Source organism: Zootermopsis nevadensis, unplaced genomic scaffold, assembly GCF_977971745.1.
Source record: "Zootermopsis nevadensis isolate Lab colony 2312 unplaced genomic scaffold, Znev_1.0 Znev_ptg000021l, whole genome shotgun sequence".
Classification (NCBI taxonomy): domain Eukaryota; kingdom Metazoa; phylum Arthropoda; class Insecta; order Blattodea; family Termopsidae; genus Zootermopsis; species Zootermopsis nevadensis.
In genome coordinates, this window is record NW_028259153.1 from 12,565,226 (window position 1) to 12,582,954 (window position 17,729).

General features: G+C 34.9%; 3 protein-coding genes across 10 annotated transcripts in view; 2 read left to right on the forward strand and 1 right to left on the reverse strand.

Moving 5' to 3' along the window:
* The first annotated feature begins 194 nt into the window (after positions 1-194).
* On the forward strand, positions 195-6,624 carry LOC110840856 (uncharacterized). Of its 4 annotated transcripts, none has more exons than XM_022086306.2 (5): positions 195-379; positions 3,207-3,269; positions 3,352-3,557; positions 4,577-4,684; positions 6,032-6,624. In XM_022086306.2, exons 1-4 carry the CDS (start codon positions 279-281, stop codon positions 4,651-4,653), a joined length of 447 nt encoding a protein of 148 aa, XP_021941998.1. In that variant the 5' UTR covers positions 195-278; the 3' UTR covers positions 4,654-4,684; positions 6,032-6,624. The 4 variants fall into 4 exon arrangements, with proteins under 4 accessions (XP_021941998.1, XP_087209037.1, XP_021941941.1 ...); XM_087352911.1 differs by lacking the exon at positions 195-379 and adding an exon at positions 1,157-1,221; XM_022086249.2 differs by lacking the exon at positions 195-379 and adding an exon at positions 1,488-1,625.
* LOC110841136 (transcription and mRNA export factor ENY2) lies at positions 4,374-8,170 on the reverse strand. Of its 3 annotated transcripts, none has more exons than XM_022086500.2 (4): positions 8,065-8,170; positions 6,634-6,704; positions 5,986-6,131; positions 4,374-5,016 (listed from the first exon to the last, which is right to left on the reverse strand). In XM_022086500.2, the coding sequence occupies exons 2-4, from the start codon at positions 6,681-6,683 to the stop codon at positions 4,946-4,948; spliced, it is 267 nt and encodes an 88-aa protein (XP_021942192.1). In that variant the 5' UTR covers positions 6,684-6,704; positions 8,065-8,170; the 3' UTR covers positions 4,374-4,945. The 3 variants fall into 3 exon arrangements, with proteins under 3 accessions (XP_021942192.1, XP_021942201.1, XP_021942155.2); XM_022086509.1 differs by having other exon boundaries at positions 6,634-6,694; positions 8,065-8,167; XM_022086463.2 differs by lacking the exon at positions 8,065-8,170 and adding an exon at positions 7,947-8,048 and having other exon boundaries at positions 6,634-6,694.
* A 144-nt stretch (positions 8,171-8,314) lies between these two features.
* The window catches only part of Set2 (SET domain containing 2), a 32,598-nt gene continuing 23,183 nt past the window's right edge, over positions 8,315-17,729 (forward strand). For 2 of the 3 annotated variants that reach the window (XM_022084451.2, XM_087352866.1), the window contains exons 1-3: positions 8,315-8,414; positions 11,722-14,015; positions 14,178-14,297. In XM_022084451.2, the coding sequence (XP_021940143.2) occupies positions 11,791-14,015; positions 14,178-14,297 (2,345 nt within the window). In that variant the 5' untranslated portion in view covers positions 8,315-8,414; positions 11,722-11,790. The other variant, XM_022084606.2, reaches the window with a different exon arrangement.

The following is a 17,729-nucleotide window of genomic DNA, read 5'->3' on the forward strand; positions in this document are numbered from 1 at the left end:
TTCGTAATAATGTACGACGTATATAATAATTGATACAATCGATGAAACTATGTTTAATACAGTTTCTCACGGAGAGAAACATTTTAATCTTGGATGTTGGTATGGACTCTAGACTTCTCGGAATATTAATAACCAGTCGGGGATTACCCTTCAAGGCAATGGATTCTGCGTACGTAAGTCATGACTAATGTGTAAGAAGTGTAGATTAAGTTCTGTTTTATAAGCTCTGCGACATACGCAACACACTAATTAAGCAGCACGTGAGAACATAACTTTACATGATGCTTAGAGGTGACACATCTCGATTGACTGCGAAGGAGGGAGAAGAAATACCTGACGTTCCCGATTTGTTCGCGTGGAGAGGTTTTTTTCTGTCTTTGTAAGTAAAAAATAAATGTGTAAGTTTAACAGAATTTAGTGTTTTTATAATATGGAAATACGAAGTTGAAGCAGTTTTTCGAGGACTTTCAGGGTAAGCCTTTTAACTAGACAAAGGCCTTGTTCACGACTGAATGAATGTGTCTTGACAGCAACTCGTCCGTGAGGGTGTTTACCCATGGTAACGAAATATGAAAACGATACTAATATGTGGTGGATTTGTAATAAGTAAGTAAAGTAAAAGAGAATTAGCCTGCTTCATAGGTTATCATACTGGTAGGCCTATTATCTTAAGACATGATCCACCGAATAAAAAAAAAATTCTGATGCTGGTTTAGCCCATCTGTGGTATGAGGGTGATAGCAGACATTAGAAAATATTTCCTGGTAGGACAAATAAGGATGTGGTTTTCTTCACTGTTCATGTCACTTTTTACATTAGTATGGAATGTTTCATGTGTGGACCAGTTGTCGGTAACCATGACTCACGATAGATTACATTAACTCGATTTGTAGCTACACTTTATTGATAACGTATCCAGTATTTAAAAACTTATTTACATTGTTTTAATAATTACACTACATTATGAAGAAAGCAACTTGCGCTTCCAATATCTAGGTCTGCGTCGCACTCATTCACAGTGCTGATTGTGTTATCTCTAATACGGTTCAAAGGATAGTCTGAAGAAGCTAATCTAATTGATAAAGTAACTGAATTGTAATGGTGTCTGACAATTTGAGAAAATATTCCAGTATTGTGTTGGACACTGTCTCGGGTGTATTTGACATGTACGATGTTTCTGAGCTTGGCTGTACTCCTATTATCAGGCCCTTTGAATCCTCGGTTAGTTTGAAGGTTTGAGTACCTGATTTGTGTTTAAAATGTTGGGGTTCAAACCCAAGCTTCGTCATTAACCTTAAATGCGAAATAGTAGCAAAACATTTGTCAGAACAAGTATAACTAATCATGGGAGTATATCAGGTGTACCGCAGACAGTGAATAATTTCCAACGTAATATTGGTACAAATGCATTTTAATCAAACATTGCTTGAATGAAAGTCACATGAATTCCAGCATCATTGATTCAAGCGTATGTTCACATTTAGGCAAGTTCACTGGATGCCGGTATAAAATAAAATGGCGCCAGCAGAAGTAATGCATGCCAGTGTGCTTGTAGCTTTTGCTTTCCTATTAAGTGAAGTATCAGCTTTGTGTGCCTACCCTTACGAAGGAGTCGGACTCGGAAGGTAGAGAATCTATAAAATATCAATGTATGTTGATTTACTGGACAACAGAAAAATTGCTGTTCCTTCCTTTTCGAAAGCCAAGCTAATACTAGGCCTACTATAGTTTTCTTGTTAGTAGAAGACGATTTTGCCAAAATGTGACTTCTACATTTTCTGGCATTGTGTTATTAATTTTTATAGAAAGTTTATTTTCTATGACTGATACATTCAAATTCATAACTCAAGATGGGGCGATAATATTCTTTGTTTAAAAAAAAACGCGCTATTGTCATACAACGCGGAAAGTGGTTAAGTAATGAACTATTTATTGCGCATATATGATGTGAAACAGACTGTCTCTTCGTTTTAACATATGGGTAGGCGGAGCGTTGGTTGGTTATGGAGAACAGTGGTTTTGTAATTCTTCCGACAGAGGTTGTTATGCAGAAAGACTTATAAGAGTCGTGTGGAAAAATTAATCATCTTTCTTGTGGGCAGATTTGGGCATTGATGTTTTTATAAAAATGAATTCTAGAAGGTAATACCAAGCAGTATGTATGACATTGGGTGACGGATTGCCAAACTTCAACCATAACCTCATGCAAACTTGGCCATATTGTCCAGTTTTAGATAATATTTGGTGGGAGGGTTACATTTCCATAGTTGGAAGTGTAGTCTGAGCACCAGATTTTTTTATTTCATTTGTTGTAGGCAAAAGATTTGTATTTTGGAAGGTTGTAGGGATTGTTTTAACTATAGAAGTTATAAATGTATGCAGTAAACATAGTTATTGGTGCAGTCAGAAATTCTCTAGAAATATAATCTTCTAAAATTCTACCATAGGTGGGAAGTTAAGAATAAGAAATATGAAGGCATTTAAGGTGTAAAATTACATATATGTATAGTGTAATAGGGCAAACCATAAGGAATATTCATATGATGAAATATGTAAAATTATACATGCTACATTAATACATATATATACACACAGGTTATGGTTCTGCTAACAGAAAAACTTATATACCATTGTATAAAATGAAGCTTTTGCGGAGACTGAAGTTGATGAAAGACTCTTGGGCTACAAGCCATATCGTTAAGGATATGATTCACCATTCAGCCACCTGATGCGGATTGTAGCCCGAGAGGCTTTCATCAACTTATATACCATTATTGCAGCATGGAGCCTCCAATTACATAAAAAAGTTTGAATACTTATTATGACATCTCTACATTCATACATACAATTTTAAAAGGCAATATTCCTGTTGATCATTTCTGACTGCACTAAAAATTGTTTATTGCATTATATGCATTTCTTAACATATACATCCTTCATGGTTTGTTCTGTTACAGTATCTCAAACTGACATTTTAACTTTAAAGTAGTTCATTTCTCACCTGAAGATGGCCATTAAGGCTAATACATGTAGTGTATACTGTGTAATTATTCTAACAATTTCTTTATAATAAAGTTGATATCAAAGTAATATATATCTTCATTTGTTACACAATATATAGAATACCATCATTAGTTTTCATGTCCTGTAATAGGATGCTGTCATAATATGTACTGTATTGCTTACTATAACTTGTGTTCCTACAGATCTGATGAGGAATTTATAAAAAAGTTCTGGAAAATATTGTCTACAGACAGCACCATGGACAAGTAAGTGCATAAAACTTTATTCATTGTATTTTCAGGTACATTTCTATCAGTAGGAAACTCCATTGATAATTCTGTTTTCCAGCATGCGGAAAGACCTTCATGAGGACCCAAAATTCAAGGAATGGCAAGAAAAATTCAATAAATATCTCCAGGAGATTATTGAATCTGACAATTCAAAATCATATGAAGATATATTTACAGAACTAGGTGGACTTGAAATGCCAAATTCCACAGACTACAGTGACAAATTGGAAAATTTAATAAAGCAAGTGGTAGATGAGAAGCTGCGTAAGTGTCTGTCAGATTAATTCATATAAAATTTTGGTTGAAAATCCCTGTAGAAAGAGACCAGACATCAGAGAAATATGTTATGGACTGGATCAACATGGCTTGGCATAAGGTTTATTGGTAGGCTGTTGTGATGAGGATGACACATTTGGTTTCATAACAGGAAATTCCTGGAAAATTATATACCATTGAACTATTAAATATATCAGCTGTTTTTCCAAACACTGCTACTATTAAGATAATAGCTGTCTTCTGGGTTCTAGCATCATGTAGTTTGGTAGAAGTTTACCAATGTTTTAGAGGTCCTTGCTGCCTCCATAATCAGGGTGATGACTCATTCACAAATGAAATGACATCTGGTAATGTGGGACACCTCAGGACTTGATTATCTACACCTAACTGATATGAGAACATTTCAAAATCCAGTGTTCTGCATCAGGCTCAACAGAATAAAAATTAAAAAATGTTCTGACATTGATAAAATCGATATTAGTAGGTTTTTGCACTTGTCCATTATCCTAGTATTACAAACATCAGACTGTTTCTCTCAGTTATTATAGTTTTCTTAAAAAACAATATTTTGGAAATGTCACTAGAGGATGGAATACTTAGATGAACATAGTCCAGGAACCAGTAATATCGAGAATAAAAAATGTAAACATGGAGTCACATCTGATGTTGCAGCATTATGAGATGTATCTCACAAGCAGAGCCACAAAGTATAATATAAGAGCTTATAACTACAAAATTGGGTGAACTGTGACCATGGCTGTTAAAAGTTTTGAGGGTATGCCACATTTTCCAGAAACTGTTGAATGAGGATTTATTTATTTATTTGCACTTTTCTTCATACAACTCATTTTAAATTAAAATAAAAGTTTCATAAATGTGATATATATAAGTAAAATTGAAGGTTGTGGCTGAAAAGGAAGCATCCAGTATGATTGTTCTCAGTTAATTAAATAACGACATAACTTGTTGACACAGTTTTTGTTTGTATGTATAATTCATTTTTTCAGGTACTTTGCCAGAAGAGACAAAAGAAGAAATATTTAGGAAGTGGGATGACAGAGTTAAATCCTTTCCTATCATATAAAGGAATAACAACCAAGTCAATACTGAGAAAGGTAAAGGTGATCATATATTATAAAAAAAATATTAAGCGTATGCATTAAGTCACAATGTTACAGTTCTGTTATATGTACATTTGCAGTATTTCATGTGCAGTACTTTATTAAGTTAAATTTCTTTAGTAGCTATAATAAAATAAACCTATTCTTGTCAAGTGTAATGTAACAGTCTTATTGATTTGAAGACAATTTTTAAGAAAGTAAAATTCACCAGTGTGTTGTATATACAGTGGAAGTTCGAAAAAAAATTCTGCTGCATTACATATCCTGAACAAGATATGCTTTTATTTTCTGCAGCAGCTCCTTTTTCACTGAATCTGGTACAAGAGCTGAAAGAAAGTTGTATGTTAATAGTTTACCTTAGTATGAAACAAAGGACATATATTTTTATATGTATGTAATTTACAGTTCACATTTGATAAGGATAATTATAAAAGTAATTCTGTTACATGAAGACTATAGTATTTTTCAGCGGAATTGGCGGCTGAGTCAAGTTCTGCTCTTTGTGAGTGACCAATCAGCCCAAAGAAGGTCTGTTGGTAAGCAGCTAGACCTCAGTCTGTTCAGAAACCGTGTTACGGAAGCATCGGCTGCCGCACTGTGTTGCCAGTTCTCACGTCTAACCATTCACTGGAAATCATTGTTCGACGATGCTACGTCTGGCACCACTGTATGTTGTTTCCTCACTTTCTCGCCCCTCTACATCTCACCTCTACTTCCTACCATGGCACAGTACATGTGATTGGTGCATGCTTCAGCCGACAATTCCGCTGATAACTGTTATAGAGGGTCTATAACCACATTTTTGAGCACGGCTGTAATGTAGAGAAGTTATACCGACATATCAGTATAGCAGGTTTCAGATAGTCTTATTGTATTCCCTTGATATTCATAATTTTCTGTTTTACTTAATACTTAATTTTAAAATATTAATAAAACAGTTGGACACACCATTTGTATAATTTCCCTGTTTAAAATCACTATAAACATAAAAAACTTCCTAGTCAGTCTGCTTTACATGGCTGTTTCTATGATATTAATATATCATAGTTTGATGCATAGTAATCAGTATCAGAACAGTGACTTAGAAGCTGAAAGTCGGATTTACAAGCAGTAGAAGGTTTTTTGCATTGAAAATTGATCTTGTGTGCACGTGTATGTGTATATATACACACACATACACACTTAAATTCGAAGGTATGCCAAGGAATGGTCTTGATTCTTGAAATATATTATTATTATGGTGTTCAGTGTAATCTATTAAATCTGTGCTCAACTCAACTGAAGAAGGAAATTACCTCTGCCCTTTGAAGTGATTTCTGCAATCAGATCATCTGCTTTCAGATTGTGAACACCCCGTTCTCTCACTATGTCACGACATAGCATCTGAACCTGGTCTCTCCAGCCGCATTCTATTAGACGAGTGCGCAGAAGCTCCTTTAATCTTAAACATTAAATTTATGTATCAGATAAAGTAATTCATATCAAACTTCAATTAATATTTTATATTGTGTAACTGGTTAGTAGGTTGTGGAGATTCTTAATAAATTTTTAGTTTTCTTAGTTAAGTATGTATGTAAAGGTATATATCAGATATAATCAGTATTCATCAAACATCCGTAAATTATAATATATAAAAATAGTACAAATGAGAATGAACATTTATATGAGACAGTCAACAGGATGACTGAAGATACTGACATTACTTTGCAAGAAGGGATCTCAAAAATATATATGCTTCACATGAACTTTATAGGGACTGTCAAAGCAAACTGTTACTGCTGTGGAAGCAGAACACAGATGGTGTATGGCAGAGTCTCTAATTTATGAAAGGAATACTTTTCTAAGAGAAAGTGAAAGGAATGTTACCTTGTACATTTAAATGTTAATATTCAGTGAGTTATATGCATCAAATACAGAATGACTGATTATTTCTATGTCCTTACCGTTCTCTTTCTCCAGTCATTATTAGAGTTTGGTCTGTTTTGCATAACATTGTTAGAAGACCTGAAAAGAACTGTAACATAAATTTGCAGTTATATAAGTCATTCACTATAACAGTGCTCTAATCTTACTGGCTAATCTTACTTTCTATTATCCAGCTCACCATTTCATTGCAGCATACTACTAAACCTTTAAATTCTAGAGTTTGAATCTGGCTCACAGTCTCATTGTACAATGGTTTAAATTCCATATAGTGATAATTAAACGACATGATCCACATATTTTAGGATTTGAAGTTTTCATGGCAGTGAATCCAAAGATGGCTGTCTTCTGGGTTATAACACTGTGTAATCTGATAGAAGTTAACCAATATTGCAGAGGTCCTTGCTGCCTCCATTATCAGAGTGATGATGGAAGCAACAAGGACCTCACCTTGATGATGGAGGCAGCAAGGATAACCTCTGGAATGTTAGAAAACTTCTGCCAGACTGCACAGTGCAACAAACCAGAAGACAGCCATCGTCACATATTTTAGATTATATTTTTAGTGTTGGCAAGATAAATGACTAATGATTTTGAGATATATTAAGACTGGCTGCAAATAAGTCATTGATCAGTCACGTCCTATGGTGTTAACTGCCAGCTTTATTCTTTGTGTTCCAAAGAAGCAACTCCTCACACAATTATTGCATTGATTTATGAATAATGACACAGCTTCTTTATTATGAGGGCCAGATCTTACAGAACTGGTTTTATATAGACACAGGACAGACTATGATCAGCACTGGTTTACAGCAGGCACAGCAGTTCTTGGCCATTGAGATTCCATTTACTTATAACTAGTGGACCTATTACATGACACCTTATTGCATCTTGTTCAGCAATGCCAGTACTGTCTGTGCAAGAAATAATGATAGTTTTGATTGGCCAATTAATCCATTGTCATTTAAAATGCCACCAGTTCAGTCTAAATTTTGTTCACTAAAAGAACAGAGTTGGGAAATTATTAAATTTATGAAGAGAGAAGTAAATTAAATGACTGCCAAAATTCTAATAATTATAGCAAATCCAAAAGAGAGTTAAAGAAGCAACAGGAGTATGACACAAAGAAGCAGATCATAAACAAGGCACTTTACTTGGCAGGCCTACACAGCATATAACCTGAGAATATACATATTCAGAATAACCTAGAATGACATGCTTTTTATTGCAGAAGCAAAAAGGCAATTCCTGATTTATTCGGCGGCTTTTCTACTAATTTAACCTCCACGGTTAAAACGTTATTGAAAAATTTGCCCCGGATCACAAAACAAACCTGATTTTCGTTCTGTTATTATTTGTAATAATGAAATACAAGCAAAAGCTGTGGAAGACAACATAAGCACCACAATAATGTACAATGTCATAACGAAAAGCATAATACCAAAACCCACCTTTGAAACCTTTTTTCCTTGCGCCCCTCTACCTCAACTGTTGCATAGTAACCTAAGCGCTTTCCTTTAGGATGGGACTCTCAGTAAGGAGCAGGAAGTCAAATTATTGTTGGTTCAGTTTATAAATGCATGGTGCGAAAAAATACTTGTGTAGATATGCTACAAATAGTCATTACTGTTGTTATTACTAGCCGATATATTATGTAGTTTGATGTGTACTGAACGAGGAGGGTCCTGTCATTTATCATGGCGATACACTGATGAAGCTTGCCGTTATCCGTGGAAACCCGTGTAATGATTGAAGCGCTATCTCAATTCTGTGCTCATGTCTAATTTTTTAAGTAACTATGGTGAGTAGAAACAACTATGCTTAAAAAATGGCGTGAGTGCGAGCGTCTCAATGGGGATATCTTTTGATAGACATATGTATGTTGTATGATTTAATGAATGGGAATAAGTTGTGTATTGTATATTAATTCTGAAGAAGTATTCGGATCTCATTTTAAGAAGGTGAGATATTATGATTAAGTTTAACCTTAGCATGATTGATTAATTGCGACAGTAGATAAGCATAGAGGCTGGATTTTGTGTTCAGAAGATTTTTCAAGTCCTGTAATATATTTTAATCGTATAGATTTTGTTGAGCAGCTGGTTGCTAACATTGCACAGACAAGGTGTCTAAAAATGTGAAATTAGTAGTATTATTATCTGGAAGTCCGCTATTTAGGTCTAGCTGCTTAAAAAAATCACATGTAAGCGAACACAAGCTTTCATTCGCCGAGAAGACAGTGTTCATAATCACACTGTTGTGATTATATCGTTAATGTTCCATGATTTAGACTTTTTGATAGTGCTCGTTAAATTTAAGGTGGATCGACAATTGTATTACATTATTTGTAGAAAACGTTGCTGAGTTAATACAATGGACATGTTGAAGAGTGTCTCTCTTAAAACATTCCCTTGTTAGGCAAAAAATGTACCCTTCTCTATTCTTTAATCCTTAGCCATTGGTACACTCAGTATAATACTGTACTGCTGTGTTTGACTTTCAGTGGAAACACTTTATGGTTGGCATTCTCATACATTATGCAAGACTTGTAGATATTATAATACTGTTGAATAGACATTTTGCTACATGCTGTAAAATTTGTAAAGATGTTAATATTCTCAACTGTGTTTTTGTCCCATTTTTTTTAGTAAAACTTGGGTTTTCAAGTTCAGAGGATTTATTTTTAACCTAGACTGGTAATGAATAGAGTTCTTCCATTCCCAAGAATCACCAAAGGTTTAAAAGTATTTGAAAGCAATGCATATGTTTATGATGATTTCATTGTTAAAGTCAGAAAAGCATTGGATCCCATTAATGTTTCACAGACTGGGTATAAGGGGCCTCTTTATTTATTTACTTGTAACTAGTTGACTTAAGTCAACTGTAAATTGATATTTCAGTCTAGGTAAAGTTTCTGTAGTGTGAAGTTAAGTGCTGATTTCCACCTAGTTATGAGATGATGAATGTGTTGGAACTTCTTTTTTATATTGTTCCATGGCATGATGCAAAAGCACAGGTGTAACTTTCACTTTACCTTTACTTTGTACCAAGAATGTTACATTACTGGCCATAGTTTTATGTCATTTTAGAAGATTTATTAATCCTCTCTAGTCGGAGTTAATTTTTGGTTAATACAGTATGTGTATGTTAATTCAGGGCTTCAGTTATGTGGCAGTGTAAGGTATTTCAGATGTTGGCAGATTCTAGTGAGCTGTATAAAGAAGTGGTTAGTGTGCTGCTGATGCCACTGTTACATTGATATTTACTTGGTATCTAAATTACAATCTTCTTTTCATAAGGATACTATGATTACTTCACTTATTTCTCGTAGGAGTTGTGGTCTGTGTCGATTATGCATTTGTAGTAAGGCTTTTATGGTCACTACATCTTTCTGGTGCAATATTCTAAACATGCAAGTTGGCATTTTACTTCTGCTTCATATTTAGGTAGTCCAGGGTTTAGAACTTGGCTTAGAGTTTGGCTCTCACAAATATATAGATTTTAGCAAAATTTCAGGGTAGGACATTTAAATTAGACTATGACCACTTCCTTCCACAGCCTTATTTACTTATTGTGATCAGGAAAACCAGAGTTTTGCTCTTTACAGGAATGTACTGCTTTCTCAGCAGTACTATGTCCACAATAAGCCTTCATTTCTGGTGTGTACAGGAAGTATTTTCTTTTCCATGTGTAGATGATGGATTATAAAGTTTGGTTCTCATTTTGGTTGCTGTCTCTGAGAATGCAAAGAACTTATATTCATGCTTGTGCTATCCTTATAAATCTTTGTGACCTGTTTTCCTTGTCCATAGTTTACTTTTCTTGGTCATGATTACTACTAAAATAGGAAATTGTGTGTAGTGTATAATAGTGGCATGTTGAGAATGTGTTTGTATAATGATGAGAACTTATTACAATATGGTTCTATTTTCTGTAACATTTTAACTTTTTTTCCACTTTAACTGCTTCTATAACATTATTCTGATTGCATAAATTGAGTACAAGAGTATTGAAGAATTTGAAATAACAACCTTGTGTGTTGTAAAACAATTTTTTTTGTATCACTGGTTTGACAGATAATATGAATGTCCTAACACTAAAGGTGAAGGTACATAGAACTGGTAAGATTTGAGTACAGGTAGTATGAATCTTGTCTAGTATTACTTTGTGCACCTGTGATGCATAAAAATAAGATAGTCATATTAATCTTGCACACAGTGCTTTCATTGTACTTTTCCCTCATATATAAACTTAATCATTCTATCAGACAGTATGCTTTGCTGGCTTGCTGTCCTGTTGCTGCCTTATTCCGTCTTTTATGCCATCTTTTTGTCTCTCCCCATGGTGTTTTGATTTGTTCAGGAACTAATTCACTCAAGCCCCACATTGTTTCCAGTTTCTTCTTTTTTATTGTGGATTGATTGGTCTTAGATTTTACCATTACCAAGGTTCAACTTAGAATTTATCCTACCATCATTTGTATGGTCTAGTTCTAATTCATTTGTTTTGTTTTTTATGTGATAAGTTTCTTGTAACCTCCCACAACCCTTAATTTCTGCTGTTTTAATTTATCTGTCTTGTTTAACTGGATCCAGTGCTGTGATCTTTTCAGCCATTTATAAAATCTTAAGAGTGTCCCAGTTTCTTCTGAAGTGGAATTTATTTCAAGTTGCATGTATTGCATCTGTGAGTAAGTAAATTTAATATAAGATTTGGTCACATGATCCAACACACACCAACTTATAAGTGGTGCCAGTTATTTCATGAAAACATCAGTCTGGTTATTTTTCTGTTCATATATTTTACTGACTTAAGGCATACTTTCAGTAGCCATTACTGGTCTGTTCTTAGAATGAGTTCTGTCCTTTATGGGAGCCACTGTAGTATGGATACATGTTCTTCTTTCATGTGTGAGTAAATGGTTCCGTATGGCTTTGAAACACGTACTTGAATTAATTTATACAGATCACAAGTCAGCACTATGCTTAGAAGTAGTTTCTATTGTTTACATGGAACCAGCATGTAAAAATGATCAGTTAATGTTTGTACATATATGTATGACTGACTGTTTCAGAATTTTATAGCGGATGCAATTAATCAACTTTCAGGTGTAGGCATCACAGCATGTAGCATCATGTGAAGTGGCCCTTATAATTTGTAAGGCTGTTGCTGGATGTATGGTGATCCCAGCAGTACTAGTGATGGCCCGCAGAAGGAAGGGGGCTGGAGGCAGCAAGGCAGCGGCTAAGTCGCAAAACAAGGCTTGTAGGAAGAGTAACGGTTTATCAGAAGAAAGGCTTAACGGATCCCTGTTGCCTCCAACCACAAATGAGTCAGAGGAGTCATGTGTGAGCCAAGATGATAATCTGACTCCCCTGTCATGTCACACCCCTATTGAGATGTGCCCCACAGACCCAAGTCTCGGTGAGCCACCTCCGTTAACTACTTTTAAAATAAATTCATCGCCTCAGCATGTTCCATTGGTGCACAAAAAATTTAGAAAATTCAGGCACATGCTTGAGCCTGGGGATGTTCAAGAGCCACAAAATTGTGTTACTGCACTGGAGAATGTGGATCCATGTGAGACCCATATACCACAGGTGCTTGATAATCAAGGAGAAGATAGTGTAAAAGAAGTGATAGAACAACAAGAGATAGAAATGGCTGAAGCACAGGATGTACCTGTAGTGTGGGAAGAAGAAGTTGTTGAGGAGACTGTTGTGTGTGAAGGAATGGAAGTAGAGTTGGAAGACACAAGAAGTCAGGATAACAACATGATGGCTGAGGAGGTGGATAGTCAAGAGAGTGACTATGATAACATGATTGAAGTCAGGGATAGTGAATTCAGTAGCCAGGATGGACAAGTGATAGTAGTGAGAGAAGATGGCTACAGTAATCACTACAACCAAGAGTTGGTGGATGTGGGAGATGTATTATCTCATCATAGATTAGTGGAATTTGGCAATACACAGGATTCTGAAAAGAATACAGGTCCTCAAGTACAGGAGATAATAGCATTTGGCAGTGAGGATAGTCGAGGAACTATGAGAGGAGTTGAAGAATGCAGTGAGGATAGTCAGGTGCTTGTAAGGGGTGTGGGGATGGAAATCCATGATTGTGAAGGAATGTTGAACCCTGTAGCTTCTGAGAATGTAATGAATATTATAAAAGCTGTCAAAGTTGATCACCAAACAGTGATCTTACAAGTACCAGACAGCCATTTAAGAAACATTAAAGAAGAGAGTGACAGTGGAAATTGTGAAAATTTAGAAGGTGTTACATTTATAGAAGACAGCAGTCAAGAAAGTAAAGATATTGAAATTAATCTGAATCATAGTACAGTTAAAGTATTGGAAGACAATGAAAGTTACATTGAAAGTGATGAAATTCATTTAGTAAATGTAAGGATGAAAGCAAACTATCAGACTGACATGGGATTGAGTTTGAATGAGCTGAGAAATTTGGAAAAAAATCAGGTCGCTAATAGAGACAGTAAATTAATGGCACTAAGAACAAATTTACATAAATCTCTAGCTGAAGTGAAATTAGATTCTGATGTTCATTCCCCTGAAAATGATAAAAATATTCATGCAGAAGAGGATAGTCTTCTGCAGATGCAAGAAGTTTCAGATGGTCAACACATGGCTGTTAGAAGTAATGAAGATGAAACTGAGAGGAAGCAGGTGCCAGCATTCCGCAGTCGAAGTGGCAGCACAGATACAACAGGTTCAGAGAGTAGTTCTAACTGCAGTTCTGGAGTCCGGCGTAGCAGTCGCATTCGGTCAATTGGCATTATGAAACAGAGGGCCCAGAATAGGGGTGATACCATAGAGGCATCAGTAATATCAAGTGACAAGGAAGGCAGTGAAACTAAAACATATGAAGGGAGGGATAGTTCAGATTGTTGTTCTGGCACTGACACACAGTCTGATAAAGAAAATGTGACTGGCATCACAAAAGTACCCACACCAATGAGTTCACCAGCTACAATGCATGGATTGATAACTCCAGGCATTCCAGTATATGATATTGACAGTTGTAAACCAGTGAAAGTGAAGTCGCGGTGGAGGAGGTCCAGTGAACTGGAAATGGTAGGCAGTCGGAGTAGTGACAGTGAATTGGCAGCCACGCCACCAACACCTAGTCTCTCGCCCAGACCCTTGATATCGGTTGCACCAAGTTTATCACCTAGACCAGCAACTCCTACTCCAAATCCCACTGTTCGACCTATAATTCCTGCTAATGTTACTAATGCAGCAGTCATGCCCTCGGAGCAATCAGTTTCAAGCGATGGGTCCAAGAAGGACAGCCGTAGTGATAGGAAAGAAAGAGAAGACAAGGAGACGGAAGAGAGGCTCCGGAACTTTGACAGACTTGTTGAAAATGAATATCTAACAGAGAGGTGAGTCTTCTTTTTGATAAATATGAAATTTGTTGTATTGTGTTTAAATAGTACATTTTTTGTATTAGTATGTCTGCTGGAAACATTTAATTGTTTTGTATATGTATAATATTTCTATTATCTAAGGATTGAAGTTACGTATTTTTTTATTAATTTTTTTAGAACTACAAGCAAAGAAGCAAAGCGTATGGTTTGTGATTGCTTCCTTACCAAAGATGAAATTGCTCGTGGAGAAATGGGATGCGGTGAAGATTGTCTGAATCGTCTGCTTATGATTGAATGGTAAGCTTTCCTTGCTGATGTAAGCACAGAAAATGTAATTTACATTATGTAATCTAAGAATTTGAGTATGTGTTTGTCAGAATGTGGAAGGCACAGGTTCTTGGAAAAAACAGTAGCTTGTAAAACTGTTATTCATAGTGAAGCAGAATAAACTTGGGAAATGGATAGTCATTCAGTTCAGAATATTTTAATCATCTTTCCAAAACACTAAGTATTAAAATACTTAACACTGATTTAGTATGAATGTTAACTTGTCTTTTGACATGAAGGGTGATTAAAAAATGGGTCATTTTTAAAGTACTGTAAAGAGTTTTTGTTTTAAGATTTAGTAATAATGTTGTTATGATTAATCATTAAAGACTGAGATATGTTAGGTATGCTGAACACATGGGATAATAACATTTTAATTGTAAATATCATCTGACAAGACTGCTTGGGATCCATAATTATGTATACAAGAATAACATTAAAATAGGCCTTAGAGAATAGATTCTAGTGGTATATATTTGTGAAAACATTGATGAAGGTCTTAGGTTTTATGTTAGGAAATGTATTGATCAGATAAATAATCATATATTCAAGGAGGATGCTGTCTATACTTGTACTTCTTTAAAAAGCCCTTAAGATATGTCCATTTCCATTGGAAATTTTTACATTCAGAATGATCCTTACCCAATTTGTAGGTACCTTCATGATATCTTGCTCTGCCATATTTCATATGTGTTGTTTGTTTAAATTGTTTTTATAAATTACACTGAGAAGCAAATATGAGGTTTGTATGATTGTCATATTGTCATTTTCATATGTGATGAAACAAACCAACAAGACTTTTATGTTTCTAAAGATTTGCCAGAGACAAACATATCAAAAACTTATTTAGGTGATTTGGTGATGGTCATTCACCACCTGATAGTTTTACTTGGCTACCATAAGAAGAATTTGAAGGTATGGTGAAAGCTTAACTTTTATTATGATTTACATGAAATTTATATCTTCTTCCTTCTTTCTGTGAAACAGCTGAGTCACATTAAAATTTCTTTGACAAGTTCAATTTCATTGAGGTTATGAAACAGTTTGCTTCAGACTTGCCAAACGCTTTACGTATGTTATTTGACCTGAAGTAGAATTATTTAGGATTGGCCAATACTAGCACTGTTTTAAATTAAAGTTTTCTTAGCAACAGTAAACAGTACTCATAATATTAGATTTGAGGTTCTTATAGTGGTGAAAATGACAATTGTGATTTATATTGTGTTGCTGCGTAGTCTTGTATGTGGTTATCAGTATTTCAGAGAAACAGTGGTAAGCCCTACAATACAATGTGGCATCACAACTCAGAAGACCACAATTGACATTAAACTCTAAGAATTCTACTTTGACCATGAGCATATTTAAGAATGAAAGTATTTAGGTTTTGCTCCAAAACTTCTACAGGTATTGCTTGCCATAAAATCATTCAAATTTTTGTATCAGCATGTTAGAGTACTTGTTTTAAATGTGTAATTTTCTTTTGGTTTCTTTGAGCTTTGGAATGTACTTTTATTTTGAATAATGGACATCCATTGCATCTGATATCTGCCATTAATTATATTGGTGTGTTGTCTCTAATGATAATATATATTTTGTCTTAACATGATAATAATAACAACCACCAACTACTACAAGGATTGGGCCTATTGACACATTCCAAGAAAGTTGCTCAAGGCAACTTGTCCTTATTAGTCTTGTGAATAATAATAATAATAATATAAACTATTTTCCAACAACAACAATAATAGTTAATAATAGCAGTTGTATAACACTTTTGTATGGGCACGTGGTGGGTTATGGATGGATATTTTCTGTGAAAGTTGAAGCTTAAATGCAAATCATTGGTTGAAACAGCATCTTTATTATGCTTGAATATGTATTGATGCAGTTTGTAAGTTGTTAATAATGTGCAGACATACCTGGGAACAGGGATAAAATGAAACTGATGTTCATATTGGCATCAAAAGACTGAATTCAAGATATCCATATTGTCAGTTTAGTCCTATAATCTTATAACTCTTTGTCCAGAATTTAAGTCTAAATTATAGAAAACTGTAATTTTCGTAGTTGTTCTAATGGGTATTACTCTGTTCCATGGAGTTATCTGTTTGGTGTGTTAGTTGGTTAGGAGTGCCAGTGCATATTTTGCAGTGTAAAGAAGTGAAATGATGAAGTGATTAGTGCTTAGAAATACAGTAATGTTTATACAGTAATGGTAAGGAAACTAGTGTATTATGTGAGTAAATTGATCTGGTTAGGGTTAGGAAGTTGGGAAAGAAGGTATAAAGAAGAATCATAAATACATATGGATAAATAAACATTTGAAAAAGGAAGTGTAAGAGAACAGACTGTAATAATATAATAGTAAGATATAAAGTACTAATTGTAGAATAGTACATATAACTAAGGGTTAAGCATTGTTAACATTGGGTCTGAATTCTATAACGACTTTGATTTGAAGGAGTATCCCTTACCAGGTACATGCTATATGTACTGGTGATTAAATTGTTGATGGGGTTTTGTTATTATATCCTGTGCTATATAATGAAATAAACTATGTGTATAGAGAGTACAGAAACTTAGGATATGGCAAGACTATTTGTACTTAGTAAGTTTTATTGCTGGTGGAAGGGGCAGTTTTTATCTTTTACTGTTGGTGATTGCTGCTGTTTATGAATTTTAAAACATATGTGTTATAGCATTGTATTAAAGAGACGTGGCAAATCTTGCACCTGATTAACATTTATATAAAAAAGGTGATATTTCTTAGCCTGAAGTGGGAAAGTAATGAACAGCAGAACTAACTTTGACTTTTTCTGTTTTGAAGAGATTGTGTCTACCCAATTGATACTGGTATTTTTCATTTGGAAAACATACAACAAATAATGTCCAATGTTAGCCTTTGTTTCAGAACAAAAAATAATATTAGCCCTTGAAACTTAGAAGTTGAGAAACTTCATAGGTTACATTCCAGTTAATGCATATTCCCAGAGATGTTCATCGTTTAAGCACTTTGAGAGTAGCTGTGTAATTTCACCTTCCCCACATGTACATAAATGGTATTATAACTTGAATAAGGTAATTTTAGAGAAAAGTTGTTTTTATGCATTCCATACTGAATGTCAGGGTTCCAGATGTGTGGTGCGTAGGTGAGGGCTCATCTCACAGTAGTGGGAGTAGCTCCTACAGCTGGGCCTGCTTGCCACACTGTGGTATTGATTTCTGCCGCTACTAGAGTGGGAGTACTGACTTGGGGAAAGGCAGAAGTCCAAAGATCAATATAAGCTAGGGGAGGGTAGATGTGCTATGTCTGCAGAATTGTCTATACTAATAATAAAATGTAATAAGTTTTTCTCAGTGATGTGTAATCACAGACCCACTCTGTATTCTTTTAAAAGAGTC

Coding starts and splice junctions, on each gene's coding strand:
- LOC110840856 (XM_022086249.2), top strand. CDS start 1,516: ATGGCGCCAGCAGAAGTAATGCATGCCAGTGTGCTTGTAGCTTTTGCT. Junction 3,270..3,351: donor ACAGACAGCACCATGGACAA/GTAAGTGCATAA, acceptor TCTGTTTTCCAG/CATGCGGAAAGACCTTCATG. Junction 3,558..4,576: donor AGTGGTAGATGAGAAGCTGC/GTAAGTGTCTGT, acceptor TCATTTTTTCAG/GTACTTTGCCAGAAGAGACA.
- LOC110841136 (XM_022086463.2), bottom strand. CDS start 8,037: ATGACATTGTACATTATTGTGGTGCTTATGTTGTCTTCCACAGCTTTT. Junction 6,132..6,633: donor ATGACTGGAGAAAGAGAACG/GTAAGGACATAG, acceptor TTAATGTTTAAG/ATTAAAGGAGCTTCTGCGCA. Junction 5,017..5,985: donor AATCACTTCAAAGGGCAGAG/GTAATTTCCTTC, acceptor ACTTTCTTTCAG/CTCTTGTACCAGATTCAGTG.